The sequence below is a fragment of the Salvelinus namaycush genome, chromosome 12 (assembly GCF_016432855.1).
Source record: "Salvelinus namaycush isolate Seneca chromosome 12, SaNama_1.0, whole genome shotgun sequence".
In the NCBI taxonomy this organism is placed as follows: domain Eukaryota; kingdom Metazoa; phylum Chordata; class Actinopteri; order Salmoniformes; family Salmonidae; genus Salvelinus; species Salvelinus namaycush.
The window spans coordinates 34,118,936-34,136,526 of NC_052318.1; the positions used below are offsets into that span (position 1 = coordinate 34,118,936).

Below are 17,591 nucleotides of genomic sequence, written 5' to 3' on the forward strand. Positions count from 1 at the left end.
GTCAGATAGGATTTCCCCTCCCCTCAACTGTGTAACACACACAGACTCTCCTCACAACAAGAAGTGCTAAGACTCGCACACACTATCTGTAGATTGTCTCCACGTAGTGGCCATCTTCAGTGTGATTCCATCCACATGAACATGGCCTGTGTCAGTGTCATGCTTGGTGAAAGAAACTTGGTGTACCTGATAACATATTGCACTTGGATCTTTACTCCAGAGATGACATCTTGTCAATGAAATACAAAAGGTCCCCAAAATACTGGTGTAATGGTTTTATTTTATCGTTCTCTTTCATCACATATGTTAATTAAACAAGTCCAAATAGTTATTGCCATTTCCCTTCCACTGAAGTATTTCCTGCTCATTCAAACAAGTTAAGTTCAATGAGTCATAATTCATGTGACTTTTAGTAAGGCACTTATTAACATAACACTTTAGTGTATTTTTAGACATAGAAAAAAACATTTTACACATAATCGTGGAAGTTAGAAACATTATAAACATAGAAAATGCTTGGTAGTTAGAAATAACATACTTATAAAATAACATACATGTAACAGTTGATATAATTATGTCAAAGGGTATCAGAGGTATATTTGACAAGAAACACACTGCTTGTTCAAAAGGGCATACATAACAAACATGATATCCCTATGGGTTAAATCAGGAATGTTAAAAAAAGTGAGAAAATAAAGGTCTGGTCGGTGCCAGATTATCACTGCAGTTGTTTTAACAAGATGTACTAAATTATTTACATAAAGTCAACTATAGATATAGGGATGAATAATATGAATGACTTCTGTTTATTGTGTCACATAGGTGAATAGTAATACGTCACCATGACTGCTCTGTGTACGTCATATTCCACCATCTCCCACTTCAGTTCTGTGAAGCTGACCAGAACGTTATCAGTGTTCCTCTTTCCCTTCATGTCTTCTGTTGTGTTCTCCGTTCGGTCTTATCTGCTACTCCTTTCACTTTGCTGGACAGAAGGGACAGGCATTGTACTTGCTCGACTGCAGCCAGACACTGATGCACTGAAACACAGACAGAGGCAAATCATCAGCTTTCCATCAGCTAAAAGTGCCTCACTAGTTTAAGAATGTAGAGTCAGGGTTATAGCAATGTAAAAGGAAGCATCATCTTATTGTGCCCAGTATTGTGTACAATATGAGGAAGTCTTAGGGTAGGCCTCACCTCCTCATCAACACTGTGCAGTTTGCAGTAATATAAGTGTTTTTTTAGTGTAGGACTTACATCCTTATGTACAGTGTGTGCGCAGCTCATGGGGTGCTGGCTGTCTGCTTCCAAGTGTTTCTGGCACATCAAGCACAGCTTACGATTACTGACAGCCACAGGCTGGCGAGAGAGACAAGTAGTACATCAATAGGCAAACACACATGAGTTATGTACATCTCGTCACCCAAGTCTAAAATCCTCAAACTATGGTTGTTAGTGCCCTCTGCAGGTTGGTAGTGGTTTGTACCTGTGGGGGCCTGGTCTGGAAGACCTGGGCCACTGCAGGTCTCTGAGGGGGATGTGTGGGCCTCTGGATGGGGCCTGGAGGGCGCTGGATTGGGCCTGGGTGGCCAGGAACGCCCCTGTCTGCAGAGGGAGGCCTGATAGGCCCTGGAGCCTTTGGAGGATAAGGGTTAGGTTAAGGTTTAGACCAGGGATCATCAACTAGATTCAGACGCGGGCCAATTTTTTATTGAGCGGATAGGTAGGGGGGCCGGACCATAATTGTAAATAATTTGTGACTGCAGATTGACTGCAAGAAGCCCAAACAGATATAATATTTGAATTAAAACATTCACTTCAAACCTTGCTTACATTTGTATATGATCACATAAGCAAAATGTACCCCAAAATAAAGACTATTGTGTGGAGGCCTGTTGGGGAACCCTGGTTTAGACTGTGTTGGTGTGTGCTCCCTAAGTGTGTATGTCTCAGTGTGAGTGTTAATGACTGTCCTACCGGTTTCTCATTTTGTGCCAGTCTCTGTGCCACCTGCTTTGTGACGTCATCAATAGACATGCCAGCCATGGTGCCCCGAGAATTCTTAATCTGCTGCAGAACTGACATAAGCTGGGTTCTGGAGGGAGAGAGGGAGAGAGAGGGAGTTTTCGTCCACTCCCGGAAAACTTTGTCAAAGGTAAGGATCCGGATCACGTTCTGCGCACGTGTTATAGGAATTAGCGGTAAATGTACTACTGGTGATATATGTAATGGAGAATTGATATACACTAACAATCAAATGCAAACAATTCATACAATAAAGTTATGAAACATTGAATGTGCACAAATTGGTGGGAGAGAGTGCATTCTGGAGAGAAGTGCATTGTGCAGCCACACTCCCCTTCTTTGACTGTACCATCCCCGCGGTCTCTGCCTCCGCAATGGATTAGTTCACTGAGATGGGCGGAATAAGACAGGTGTCTCGTGTGCCATAAAAAAATTACATATATTTGCTACTGCTCAACTAAAAAAAAAAAAAAAAATCTTGGTCGACGAACAGCCTATCGATCAAACAATCGACCAGTCAAATAATTGAGGTCAGCCCTAGTCCCTACACATTGCAACGGAGCAAAAACAGTCAGCGTTGTGTGTGATAATGTAGGAACATTTTTATAGTTGCTGCCATTTCGTAGCCACTAGCCAGAGCTCCTGAAAAAACAATGCAACTCTCCACTTGAGTTTTGCATTGGGGCCAAAAATGATGTGCGTTTTAACCACAGTCCTACTAACTGCTACTTGGCTTCTCAACGATCATGCATCAAATATATTTATAAAGCCTTCTTACATCAGCTGATATCTCAAAGTGCTGTACAGAAACCCAGCTTAAAACCCCAAACAGCAAGCAATGCAGGTGCAGAAGCACGTACCCATCGGTTCCACCTCTGGGCCGCCGAACGTTCTAGGCAACCCGAGCATGTGTATCCGGACCGGAAACAAGAGTCTGACAATGGGTTTGTTTAGCGTCGCCCAACACGCTATTATTCCTAACTACCGCTTTAGACTGCCTACGATTTCTGATGATTATCTTCATAGTTATGCTGCCTTATCGTAGCGAGAGTTGCTGAAAAAAGAACTAGCCAATGTTTGCAATGATAATGAGAAAATAATCACTATTTTTACTGCCTGTATGTCTTGCTTTTGTTTGATATGCTTGCCTAAATATACAACAGACAAAAAAGTTTGTACGAACATGTCGCTCATGTATTCTGTGTACAACATGATAGCTGCATGTAGCCTAACACACCTCCTGAAAAAATTACCTGAAATCGAGCAGAAGCAGAGTGTGCATCAGCTACGTAATCTCTGTATCAATAGCCATGGCAAGTCAGGTTACGGAAAAACTGGAACCGCAGCAACTCCGTATTGATTATAGTCTGCAAGATCTTTTACTGACCAGTACATTCAGAGTAAGTGACAGACTTTGATCTCACCTGTTGCACTGTGGAAATCTGTCTCCCAGTCTCTTCAGCAGATTGTCCAGTTTGCCAGCAGCGGGGGGGTTATTGGAGGGCAGGGACTGGGCGTAGGCCATGGTAGTGGTGGACTGGGAGACAGGTGGGGCGGCTGGGTGTTGGGCTAGAGCGGAGGCAGGGGGAGTGGAGGAGGGGGCAGGTGGGGGGGTTACTCTGGCTGGGGCTGTGAAAGCAGCATGGTGGTGCTGCTGGGGTGGGAAGGTCATCCCCATGGCTTTAGGAGGGCCCATCTGGAAATGTTGAAAAGGGGGGCGGGGTGCATATCATCAGACTCATCAACAAGTCCACCTGACATTGACTGTCTTCGTCAGAATCAATTGCTTACACACACACACACACACACACACACACACACACACACACACACACACACACACACACACACACACACACACACACACACACACACACACACACACACACACACACACACACACACACACACACACACACACACACACACACACACACACACACCATGGGGACCTGGGGTAAGGGTGGTAATGTGATTCCAGGGAGGCTTTCCATTGGTTGGCCCTGTTGCAGCAAGTGAAGGTAATCCTTGAACTGATTCTGGGAGAGAGAAAGAGAGGATGAGAGGGGACAGTCAATAAAGTTGTCTAGGGGCAGTTCAACCCCCTAGTCGAGTTCTTAACGCAGTCTAGCCGCTCTCTTGTCCCTCACCTGTAGTCCCGCCAAACTGCTGTGAACCACAGCCACATTATTCTCCCACTCCAGCCTGTGGTGCATGTTCTGCTGTTGGGAGGGATCTAATCTGCAGACAGAGGGAACACAACCAATCACTGAAGCACAGCACAGGGAGAAGTTACAATATACAGACAATATCCAGCTTTAGTCATAAGGTCATGCTCAGTACAGTACCCAAGTGTGTTTATATATTGGTCAGCCTCTTTCAGCCAGTCGTCCACCTCAGACATGGTCACATCTCTCTGCATTTCCAGAGCTGCAATCTGTTTGCACATAAATCAGAATACAAATCAGTATTAATCTCTGATTGTCTTTAAATCCAACTCCATGGAGACAAGTGCGGATAGGTGAATGAGAGTGAACGTTCAGGGTCATAGGGTTGTGATGGTTGACTTATTGAGTTAATAAATATGTACAGACTGACCTCCTCCTGTAGAGCTCTCTGTGTGGTCTCCTCTGACTCCTCCTGTAGACGCTCCATCTCAGTGTTCAGGTCTGCTAGCTCCCGCTCCCACATCAGCCTGGAGATGATCACAATATCTGTATTGTATAGCAATATAATGTGGACTAGTATGTGTTGTCTATAGTTAGGTTATAAGTGTAGGGGTAGGAGTGTGGCTCAGTGTCTTACTTCTCCTGGTTCTGCTCTTCTATCAGCAAAGCCAGCTTCCTGGTGGTCTCCTCCAGCTCCTGAGACAGTCTGGTAAAGGGACAGACAGAGGAACATGGCTGACAGGACATAATGTCACAGTTGTCTTTTTCCTCCTTCTCACTTTCTCTCCTTTACCTGTTCCTCTCCTCCTCCATTTTGCTTTTCTCCACGCTGAGCTCCTGCTTCTTGACCGCAAAGTTCTTGCGGGTGGTCTTGCAGCAGTTCAGCTGAAGCTTCACATGCAGGGACTCAATTTTGTCCATCAGCGCCTAAAAATATTAATGTTGTCACTCACAGGTTATAAGCCCAAAGACGTAATGACACAATTAGGCTTATACAGTGCATTCGGAAAGTGTTCAGACAGCTTTACTTTTCCCACATTTTGTTACGTTACAGCCTTATTCTAAAATGGATTCAATTGTTTTATCCCCTAATCAATCTACACACAAATACCCCATAATGACAAAGCAAAAACAGTTTAAATGTTTATACATTTATATTTAAAAAAAACAGAAATATCACATTTACATAAGTATTCAGACCCTTCACTCAGTACTTTGTTGAAGCACCTTTGGCAGCGATTACAGCCTCTAGTCTTCTTGGGTATGACGCTACAAGCTTGGCACACCTGTATTTAAGTTTCTCCCATTCTTCTCTGCAGATCCTCTCAAGCTCTGTCAGGTTGGATGGGGAGCATCGCTGCACAGCTATTTTCAGGTCTCTCCAGAGATGTTCGATCGGGTTCAAGTCCGGGCTCTGGCTAGGCCCCTCAAGGACATTGAGACTTGTCCCGAAGCCACTCCTGTGTTGTCTTGTTGGAAGGTGAACCTTCGCCCCAGTCTGAGGTCCTGAGCTTTACATCAAGGATCTCTCTGTACTTTGCTCCGTTCATCTTTTTCTCAATCCTAACTAGTCTCCCAGTCCCTGAAAAACATCTCCACAGCATGACGCTGCCACCACCATGGTTCACATTAGGGATGGTGCCAGGTTTCCTCCAGACGTGACACTTGGCATTCAGGGCAACAAGTTAAATCTTGGTTTCATCAGACCAGAGCATCTTGTTTCTTATGATCTGAGATTCTTTAGGTGCCTTTTGGCAAACACCAAGCGGGCTGTCATGTACCTTTTACTGAGGAGTGGCTTCCGTCTAGCCACTCTACCATAAGGCCTGATTGGTGGAGAGCTGCAGAGATGGTTGTCCTTCTGGAAGGTTCTCCCATCTCCACAGAGAAACTCTGGAGCTTTGCAGTGACCATTGGGTCCTTGGTCACCTCCCTGACCAAGACCCTTCTCCCCCGATTGCTCATTTTGGCTGGACAACCAGCTCTAGGAAGAGTCTTGGTGGTTCCAAACTTCTTCCATTTAAGAATGATGGAGGCCAGTGTGTTCTTGGGGACCTTCAATGCTGCAGACCTTTTTTGGTACCATTCCCCAGATCTGTGCTTTGACACAATCCTGTCTCGGAGCTCAACAGACAATTCCTTCAACCTCATGGCTTGGTTTTTGCTCTGACATGCACTGTCAACTGTGGGACTTTATATAGACAGGTGTATGCCTTTCCAAATCATGTCCAATCAATTTAATTTACCACAGGTGGACTCCAATCAAGTTGTAGAAACATCTCAATGATGATCAATCGAAACAGGATGCACCTGTGCTAAATTTTGAATGTCATAGCAAATGGTCTGAATATTTATGTAAATAAGGTATGTTTTTTATTTTTAATACATTTGCAAACATTTCTGAAAACCTGTTATCGCTTTGTCATTATGGGGTACTGTGTGTAAATTGATCATTTGTATTTACTTAATACATTTTAGAATAAGGCTGTAACACAAAATGTGGAAAAAGTCAAGGGGTCTGAATACTTTCCGAATGCACTGTATGTAGCCTACAGCACAGAGACGTGTGTGTGTGTGAACAGACCTGCTGCTGGTGGACCCCCTCATCCTTCTTCTGCACCAGGTTGTCTACTTGGCTGCCATGATCAGCCTCATCCTCCTCCTGGTGCTTCATCAGCTCCTCATACTGCATGGCCAGGTGGGTGCTGTACTCATCCACTGACCGCTAGATAGAGAGAAAAAAGAGAGGAGAAAGAGCGTGAGGGAGAGAGAGGGTTGAGAAAAATAGGAAGGGAGGAAAGATAGGAAAAAGAGAGTGAGGGAGGGAGGAAATAGGAGAAAGAGAGAGGAGAAATGTAAGGAGAGTAAAAATGAAAGAGGTTGACAACGTATATGACACACAGATAGAAGTTGTGTGTGTGTTACCACAATAATTGCCCCATGCCCCAGGTATGCACCCAGAGTGAACACATTACCATCAGTGACTCCCAATCCAGATCTGTGTTAACATCTTTGTCTGCTGTCCAGGCGTCTGTCTGCAAGATACCAAACACTTAGGATTACTTGCTGTCACATATGCTCACGATTCACTTTCGGTAAATGACTGCTGTTCTATACCAACGTATACTACCTGAACGCCTTGGCCCTCCTGCTTCTTCTTGTGAGTGACATGGTGTCCATCTCCCGAGGCCAGCTTGTCCAGCTCCCCTACAGATTCCGAGGTGTAGCCAGGCTCGGACCAGGGGTTGGACTGGTTGGACCAGGGGTTGTATTGCTGCTCAGGGTTTCCCGTGGCGGAGGTTTCGCTGGGAGACAGAGCTAGGGTAAATATTTCGTGAGGTACTCTGCTCTTGATATACCAGCATGTCATCACCCACTCCTCATAAACAACAGCCCCTACGATAACACTCACTGCACTTACCGCGCCATGTCCTCCTCCAGCGCCAATCCCCAGTCGATGTCGTCCATCGTTAGCGTTAGTTAGTTAGTTTCTTCGACTTCAAATGAAAATGAAACAGCGGTAAGCTTGTTAGGAAACTGAAACTTAAATGACAATGTACATTTTAGTAGTCATCAAAAACGGCCAATTCATATTTTGAATTGTCTGTTTCCTCATCCCATGTTGGAAAATTATAAACATTGCACGTTTGATGACGTGCACTTCCGGGTAAACAGACGCAAATCATTGCTACGCTTGCGCGAGCGCCGTCCACATTAGTTTATTCATTATGTTTGACATGCTTGTGATTCATGTTGTCCAGAGAGAGGTGAGTTTATCGTGAAGGTATGCAAACATGGTATGATTGGTAGACAAATAATGTAGCTTCAAATTATGTCAATTGTAATTCCTACATGACCACTACAGAAGTGTCATAGTAAAAAGTGTTAGGCCTACATGTGAAAATGGCATGGGATGCATTTAATGTATTTATTGGTAGTTGGTAGACCACTGATGGAATCCATATCCTGGGCCCTGTTTCAGAAAGCAGGTTTAACAAACTCTGAGTTTAAACCTGAACTCTGGGTTGACTAGCTCTGAGCTGTCAAACTCAAGAGTTTTCAGTTTCAGAACAGGTGATAACTCAGAGTTGATTGAACTAATTGTTAAGTTAACCCAGAGTAAAGCATGTGCATGAGGAGATAAAAAGCCCTCATCAATGGAACACAAATAACATGATTCATCAAGGCAACAGGAGAAAAAAGGGCTTGAACCTCCTACTTCTCCCCAGTGGAGTTAGAAATATGAATGAATGCGTATGCAGAATGAGTTTATATTTAAGAAAAAAAACAATACAGTAGCAGCAGCAAAAGAACGTGAGCTGGCGTGGCAGAAAATTGCTGACCGAGTCAATGCGTGAGTATTAATTGAAAGAAAGGAAACATTTTATCTCGGGTGTTCCACTTATTTAACATTTTATATATATAGTGTGTGTGTGTGTGTGTGTGTGTGTGTGTGTGTGTGTGTGTGTGTGTGTGTGTGTGTGTGTGTTAATATTTATGCAGGTGCAACCCAATAGGCACAAAACGTACTTGGCAGCAACTGAAGATGAAATATAAAAATATACTTCAAACAGGTAAGGTATCATTTCATTACAAGCAATTGTGATGTTGTTTAGCCTACCCTACCTAATTAAACAGCATTCAGTGGCTACATTCAACATGTGATATATTTAAGTAGTTAGTGAAATTGCCTAAACAAAAAAAGTACATTTTTCAGCCATCCCAACACTGCCACTATTTCATATTGTCTATTGAAAGTAACACCTAAATGCCTTTTTGCAAGTCTCCAAATCTGTGCTTACTGGACATGTTCAAATTTGACTTCCACTATAGCCAATAGAACAAGTCTGAGGGATGAAAAACAGGTGAGGGTCCAACACCACAGAGGCTGAGTAGATGGCCCTCAGTCAAAACAGGTGGCGACCTATTGCTGAAGGCATCTCTGTAGGAAGCTCATCTGACCCAACCCCCCCCCCCCAGGACAAGGGCCTAAATAAGAGGTTAGTTATTCAAATGAATGATATATTTACATTCATCTTTTTGCCAGTGTTACCTCAGTGACACCCACCCATCCATCTTAGACACAACTTGGCACACTGATTTTCTTGTAGCGGGACAATTCTTTGTAATTGACTGCTGTTACTTTTTCAGTTTCTTAGTTGTCCTTCAGACATCATAATCTATTTTAAGATGACTCAGAGTTATACATTTCAAAAATGTATGTGGCCTACACACTGTTGTAAAAACAAAATTCAAATTAGGTGGGGCACTTTTCTGGGTAAAGTTATAATTTAACTGTCTAATCTTCATCATCTACCAGTTACTGAAGGTGTAATCTGTCTGGTTGAGCCTTAAGCCACAAGACCTCTATTTAGTTGTAAGTACTCTTAATATTCCACAGATTTGTCATAATGGGTTAGAGTAGAACCAAAATGGTTCATTTTCATTACAGGAGGATGATAGAGAAACCTTGTCAGCTGCCACAGAGAGGGAAGATACAGAGAGGCCTATTGAAGTTTACACCTTAACAATAACATCTAACAGTTGATGATAGTGTTGTACAATAATAAAACTTGGTACCTTCTTTTTCTTCTTTTGTACCCTGATGAAGACAGCTTGCCTGTCGAAACGTTGGTAAATTAAATATTTTTGCATCTGAGCTCCTAGAGTGTGCGGCTCTCCTTTTATTTTTAAGTTTTCTACTCCGCTAGCCAGCACCTCGCCTAAATAGGTGTGCGTTTCTTTTTCTTCTAGAACCTTCTTTTTCTCTAACAGCAATGCTGGAGTTTACAATGAGGAAGAGGGGGGTCCATCCACTTCCACAGCACCATTTACCTCAGTAAGATGTTGTTCAGCATTGGCCCATGACTTAGAATGAAACTAAGTAGACCTGGCACTGTGAAATTCAATGTCATTTTTTTGTGTTCCTATAGCTCCCTGTGAAGCAGCTGTACAAGGCGTCCTTAGAGAAACAAATTGAAAAATGTAATTTAGAAATTGACCACATAAGGCTGCAGATGCAAAAGATAAATAGAAATACAACTGCTGGAACATCAGCTTTTGTGGGTGAGGCGGATGATTTTACTTGTTTGAACAACATAAAAATAACTACTGTACTGCATTTGTACTCGCAGGAAATAAAGAAGACTTCATAAAAAGAAAGGCATATTGTCTTTATTTGACATTGGGGAGGTGATGGGTCAATCAGAAATGATGGTAGCATATTGTGTCTCTGACTGTCTCTTGTGTGTCAGCGGGGTGGTCAGGATCGTTCACTGGTTGAGTAGGACATTGTTCTACTCTAATTGTGGTAATATTGTGGAGAATCACACATGAGGTCACATGCCCTTTCTGGGGTGACCCTGAGCCTACGAAGGCACTGGAACTGGGCCTTGAGCATACCAATGGTCATCTCTACCCTGGCTCGTGTCCTGCAGTGAGCCAAGTTATAACGTTGCTGTGGGCCGTGCTCAGGATCAGGGTAAGGGCTCAGCAAATAGAGCTGGCATGGGTACCCTCTGTCACCGAGCAGGTAACCATCGAACTCTCCTATGATAATACGAGGATACAGTTAATTTTTAGTTGCAATAGAAAGAAACAAAATATTGATTATAATAGGATATAGCTATATATAACTCACCACGGGCAAATCTAACTCCGTGTACACTCATGAAAAATTTGCGAGTCATGCACAGACCCAGGCCACTTTGCTTCCACGTTGCTGATGATGTGGGCTGCATCACATATGATCTTCACAGTGCAGAACAGTAATTAGCTGCAGTAGCTGTATTGTGAAGTATCTCTCATTTGGAATGCGAAAGGCTACTATTTAGGCCTACCTGCACATTAATGCTGTGGAAAGACTTCCTATTCACATAATCTCCTTCATTTACTGAAGGAGCTGTGATAGGATATGAGTGCCATCTATGCAGCCAATCACATCTGGAAACCCTAAAATATATCAAATTAACTGATTAGTGCTTCATGCCTCAAAGCTTCATACTAAATAAATTAATTATTGCTTAGACTGATACCTGCAATTCTGTGGAATTCTTCTTTGTTGATTCTTGTGGGTCTGTGACTTGTGAACACCACAAAAGTGTACAGTAAATGTTTCATTGCAAGAGTCACATGTGTGACAACCTGACAGCCTTGGAAATATGCTCAGCGTCACCGATGTCATATAGAAAACTCCCGTCGGCAAAAAAACAAAGTGCAACACAAAGAATTTGTTCAGAACTGAGAGCATGTCTACGATGTGTCAAATTAACAACATGAGGGCTGAGAATATTGTTTAGATGAATGATCGATTGTACAGAAACACTCAAACAGATAATCATCAGGGAATGATAAAATATCCAAGCAGGGTCTGATCACCCTCTCCTGACGGTGATTTCTGCAGTGTTTGTGCTTCAATATTAACTAGCTCTTCAAGAAAAGGACACGCCATGTATGACACCTCCTGCAGGCTTTAGCTAAAGAGGAGGAGAAACTCGGGGTTAGTTGAAAACCTTACAGGGAGCAGGTTAGCTTCACAGAGTATGTTGCCATAGTAACTGACTCAGAGTTAAGCTGAACTGGCTTTGTGAAACAGAAAACCCAGTTTCCTTCAACTCTGAGTCAACTGACTGAGTTTTCACTAAACCCGCTTTCTGAAACAGGGCCCTGGATGACTACAACACTAAGTCTAGTATCTAATTCCGCGTTCAAATGGTAGTCAGAACAAGGAAACTCGGAAATGTTCGACTTGCTAACTAGTTGTCATTATACACGTGTCACGTTCAACGAATCAGCAAGTCAGAAATTTCAGCGTCTCATAGTTTCAACATGCATGTGAACATGGCATATCTACAGCTAACCTAACCAAATATTGTCTTTTGACAAGATAGTCAAGTGACCACACTAACAAAGGAAATACATGTCCTCAAAAATGGAAGGCAGGCAGGAGGAGGATAGATCAGGTGGGACCATTCTAGCCAATGAGAGGGCAGATACACGTGTGAACAACAGGCCATAGAGATACATACAACTTTGTATCTGTGCCATTATACTATAGCGTCTGTGACAGCATAGGCAGCGCCATTGAGGCCCTCTCAATTTTCAAGTAATACATTTTCTTTTTCATTGGCTGATTGCTCCCAACGCATAAGAATACCCACCAAGTCGACTCCTTAAAAATTGTGGAAGCTCTCAATGGCAATGTCCATAACTAAAGTGGTTTATATCCAGTATGAGCCCTCTATCTTCTCTATGACAACAATACAGTTGCCAAAATGCCACGTGCGTCCACTTATATCAGTGCATTCGTAACAACCAAACCATTACGAAACGTATATTTAATCAAATAGGCCTCACGTAGGAAATTAGCAAGTATTTTTTTTATTGTTGACCACATTCGACACTCATTGAACTCCATACAAAAAATCCTCACTTCATGGGCTTATTTTCGTGGACAGATTTTGGGCTGAGTAAAACGTCTCGCTTCGCCTCTCCCTTTCTGACCTAACTTAGCAGGCGTAAAAGAAACTAGCAAACCTCACAGCCACTAGAGGGCATAACCTATTGTCAATCATTTTTTTTCTCTGACTTCTGTTTAAAATGAATGAACCATAGTGAACACTTACACTGCTGTCCATGAACAAGTGATTGATAGACAGCCAGGCACTCCTTACACCACCTGACTCCAGTGCTAATCTCATGTCCTGACCTAGACTATGAAAATCATAATCTCTACAAATATAATTTTTGTTGACCAAATTCAACACTGTCATTGACCTGGGCAGAGTAAAACTTCTCGTGTCCTCTCTGGCTAGTTTCATGTTATTTCACATTCCCCGGTTCTAACACTTCTGGGAAAATGTGTCTTAACTAAATATTGGGAAAAACACTGTTATAGCCTACTGTCTGTGGGTAGATAGGCCTACAGTATATGCTTAGGATATAGGCGTACAATGATTGACATGGAATATAGATCTTTTGACCACAAATCAGATGTAAATTATTGACATACTGTAGGTAGACTCCATAATGGTTTTCAGAAGAAATACATTTGGGGGGGGTTCTACTGTGATAGGCTAAAATAAATGCTGATAGTGATCTCCAGAGAGGGGAAGGAAGAGATGAAGGAGATGTAGAGGAGGAGCCGACACTGACTGCTTTGCTTACTGTTGTTTGCTGTTTCCCTGGTGACCAAGCCATATCTGATGATGTCATGATAAAGATAGCACCTCTACAGACGGTATCTACACTGAACAAAAATATAAACACAACATATAAAGTGTCGGTCCAATGTTTCATGAGCTTATTTCTCTCAAATGTTGTGCACAAGTTTGTTTACATCCCAGATAGTGAGAATTTCTCCTTTGCCAAGATAATCCATCTAGGGGGTGCTGAGGAGTATTTCTGTCTGTAATAAAGCCCTTTTGTGGGGGAAAAAGTGGGTGGGCCTATGTCCTCCCAGGCATACCCATGGCTGCACCCTGCCCAGTTATGTGAAATCCATAGATTAGGGCCTAATGAATTTATTTCAATCGACTGATTTCCTTATATGAACTGTAACTCAGTAAAATATTTTTAATTGTTGCATGTTGCGTTTTATATTTTTGTTCAGCATAACTGAGCATTCACATTCTCTCAAGATGCTGAAATAAATAAATCATATTTCTCCACTCCTATTTCAGAGTACATTTTTCCTACATTTGGTGTATACTTTTAGAAATGCTTAAGGCTATGTGAGACGTTATAGACCTACAGTCATTGTCAATATTTCAGTTTCCATTTAACCCATCTGAAAGTAGGCTGCTACAGTTCCCTTGAACTTCCCTATTTGAAGTCCCGTCTTGCGACTCTCGAATTTGTATAGCACCTCACAATCATCCTCTTTTACCACTTCACCAAATCTTTCCAAAACATATTAGCCTACTTTTCTGGTCATTTCTTCTCTTCATTTTCAACTCTCCATTTCATTACTTTTCTCGTATTGAATTAAACTCTGACATTGTCCTTTTTGATCCGTGGATTGACGTTAACTTTTTCTGCCTGTTCCCAAAAGCGATTGGCGTGTAGGCTAACCTGGTTGGCACACTTCTTTTTTTACTTATTTTGTACATAATGTTGCCACTACCGTCTCTTATGACCGAAAATAACTTCTAGACATCATGACTACGATTACTCACCACGGACTAGCAGAATCCTTTTTTTTCTTTCACGACTCTGACGAGAAAAAAAGCGAAGGATATACTGCTACCTCGGGAACAGGCCCCGATCCCCGTTATCTGTGTGAAGAGGAGGTGGAGAAAGGGGGGCCGAAGGGCGGGCTGCCTTCTGAGAATTCGTAGGCAATTGAATAAACCCCCACTCCCCTCCATTCTGCTAGCAAACATGCAATCCTTGGAGAATAAAATCGATGAGTTACGCGGAAGATTAAACTACCAACGGGACAATAAAAACTGTACCATCTTATACTTCACAGAGTCGTGGCTGAACGACGACAACATCAACATACAGCTGGCTGGTTATACAATGTACCGGCAGGATAGAACAGCGGCATCTGGTAAGACAAGGGGCGGTGAACTATGTATGTTTGTAAATAACAGCTGGTGCACGATATCTAAGGAAGTCTCAAGCTATTGCTCGCCTGAGGTAGAGTATCTCATTAAAAGCTGTAGACCACACTACCTACCGAGAGATTTTTCATCTGTATTCTTCGTAGCTGTTTACATACTGTACCACCACAATCAGAGGCTGGCACTAAGAGGGCATTGAATGAGCTGTATTCCGCCATAAGCAAACAAGAAAACGCTCACCCAGAGGCGGTGCTCCTAGTAGCCGGGGACTTTAATGCAGGGAAACTTAATTCCGTTTTACAAAATTTCTATCAGCCTGTTAAATGTGTAACCAGAAGAAAAAGAACTCTGGACCACCTATACTCCACACACAGAAACGCATACAAAGCTCTCCCTCGCCCTCCATTTGGCAAATCTGACCATAATTCTATCTTCCTGATTCCTGCTTACAACTAAAAATTAAAGCAGAAAGCACCCGTGACTAGATCAATAAAAAAGTGGTCAGATGAAGCAGATGTTAAGCTACAGGACTGTTTTGCTAGCACAGACTGGAATATGTTCCGGGATTCCTCAGATGGCATTGAGGAGTATACCACATCCGTCATTGGCTTCATCCATAAGTGCATCGATGACGTCGTCCCCACAGTGTCCGTACGTACATACCCCAACCAGAAGCCATGGATTACAGGCAGCATCCGCACTGAGCAAAAGGCTAGAGCTGCCGCTTTCAAAGAGTGAGACTCTAACCCGGAAGCTTATAAGAAATCCCGCTATGCCCTCAGATGAACCATTAACAGGCCAAGCTTCAATACAGGACTAAGATCGAATCGTACTACACCGGCTCTGATGCTCATCGGATGTGGAAGGGCTTGTAAAACCTTGGTGTCCACATCAACAACAAACTAGAATGGTCCAAAAACACCAAGACAGTCGTGAAGAGGGCACAACAAAGCCTATTCCCCCTCAGGAAACTAAAAAGATTTGGCATGGGTCCTGAGATCCTCAAAAAGTTCTACAGCTGCAACATCTAGAGCATCCTGACTGGTTGCATCACTGCCTGGTACAGCAATTGCTCGGCCTCCGATTGCAAGGCACTACAGAGGGTAGTGCGTACGGCCCAGTACATAACTGGGGCTAAGCTGCCTGCCATCCAGGACCTCTACGCCAGGTGTCAGAGGAAGGCCCTAAAAATTGTCAAAGAACCCAGCCACACCAGTCATAGACTGTTCTCTCTACTACCACATGGCAAGCGTTACCGGAGTGCCAAGTCTAGGACAAAAAGGCTTCTCAACAGTTTTTACCCCCAAGCCATAAGACTCCTGAACAGGTAATCAAATGGCAACCCGGACTATTTGCATTGTGTGCCCCCCCAACCTCTCTTTTTACACTGCTGCTACTTTCTGTTGATCATATACGCATAGTCACTTTAACTATACATTCATGTACATACTACCTCAATTGGACCAACCAGTGCTCCGGCACATTGGCTAACCTGGCTATCTGCATTGTGTCCCGCCACCCACCAACTCCTCCTTTACGCTACTGTTCATCATATATGCATAGTCACTTTAACCATATGAACATGTACATACTACCTAAATCAACCTGACTAACCGGTGTCTGTATGTAGCCTCGCTACTTGTATAGCCTCGCTACTGTATATAGCCTGTCTTTTTACTGTTGTTTTATTTCTTTACTTACCTATTGTTCACCTAACACCTTTTTTGCACTATTAAGTAAGCATTTCACTGTAAGGTTTACACCTGTTGTATTCGGCGCACGTGACAAATAAACTTTGATTTGATTTGATTTGAAACCATTACAGACTACAAAGGGAGGCACACCCAAGACCTGCCCAGTGACACGAGCCTACCAAATGAGCTAAACTACTTCTATGCTCGCTTCGAGGCAAATAACACTGAAACATGCATGAGAGCACCAGCACCAGTCTTCACTGACATTTTCAACCTTTCCCTGCCCGTCTGTAATATCAACATGTTTTAAGCAGACCACCATAGGGCCCGTGCCCAAGAACACTAAGGTAACCTGCCTAAGTGACTACCGACCTGTAGCACTCACGTCTGTAGCCATGAAGTGCTTTGAAAGGCTGGTCATGGCTCACATCAACACCATCATCCCAGAAACCCTAGACTCACTCCAATTTGTATACCCCAACAGATCCAAAGATCATGTAATCTCTATTGTACTCCACACTGCCCTTTCCCACCTGGACAAAAGGAACACCTATGTGAGAATGCTATTCATTGACTACAGCTCAGTGTTCAACACCATAGTGCCCTCAAAGCTCATCACAAAGCTAAGGACCCTGGGACTAAACACCTCCCTCTGCAACTGGATCATGGACTTCCTGACGGGCCACTCCCAGGTGGTAAGGGTAGGTAACAACACATCCGCCATGCTGATCCTCAACACAGGGACCCCTCAGGGATCCTAATAAAATACCTAAAATACCAAAGGGTAAAGTCTACAAAACTCAGTCTACACTGTTTGTTACAGATTCTAGTTTTGGAAACAAAAAACTGCATGGAAATCAAATCAAATGTTATTGGTTGCATACACATATTTGTGATGCTTGTGTTCCTAGCTCCAACAGTGCAGTAATATCTAACAAAACACAATACACACATCTAAAAAGTAATATTAGGATGAGCAATGTCGGAGTCCTGAGATAAATATATATATATATATATATATGTGTGTGTGATGGGATATATAGACAATATGGACAGGATATGGACAGAATATGTAGTATATCTGAAGAATAGTATATGTTCAAACGTTTCATTGATGAGAATATTAGCCGAATGTC

General features: G+C 42.9%; 1 protein-coding gene across 3 annotated transcripts; it reads right to left on the minus strand.

The window, feature by feature from the left end:
- Positions 1-260: 260 nt before the first annotated feature.
- On the minus strand, positions 261-7,851 carry LOC120057151 (RING finger protein 214-like). 3 transcript variants are annotated; one of them, XM_039005613.1, is made up of 15 exons: positions 7,618-7,851; positions 7,327-7,501; positions 7,172-7,231; positions 6,781-6,921; positions 4,990-5,123; positions 4,834-4,902; positions 4,627-4,723; positions 4,377-4,465; positions 4,179-4,269; positions 3,981-4,067; positions 3,453-3,724; positions 1,981-2,098; positions 1,490-1,639; positions 1,261-1,362; positions 261-1,040 (listed from the first exon to the last, which is right to left on the minus strand). In XM_039005613.1, the coding sequence occupies exons 1-15, from the start codon at positions 7,662-7,664 to the stop codon at positions 978-980; spliced, it is 1,695 nt and encodes a 564-aa protein (XP_038861541.1). In that variant the 5' UTR covers positions 7,665-7,851; the 3' UTR covers positions 261-977. The 3 variants fall into 3 exon arrangements, with proteins under 3 accessions (XP_038861541.1, XP_038861542.1, XP_038861540.1); XM_039005614.1 differs by having other exon boundaries at positions 1,261-1,320; positions 3,972-4,067; XM_039005612.1 differs by having other exon boundaries at positions 3,972-4,067.
- Between the last annotated feature and the right edge of the window lie 9,740 nt (positions 7,852-17,591).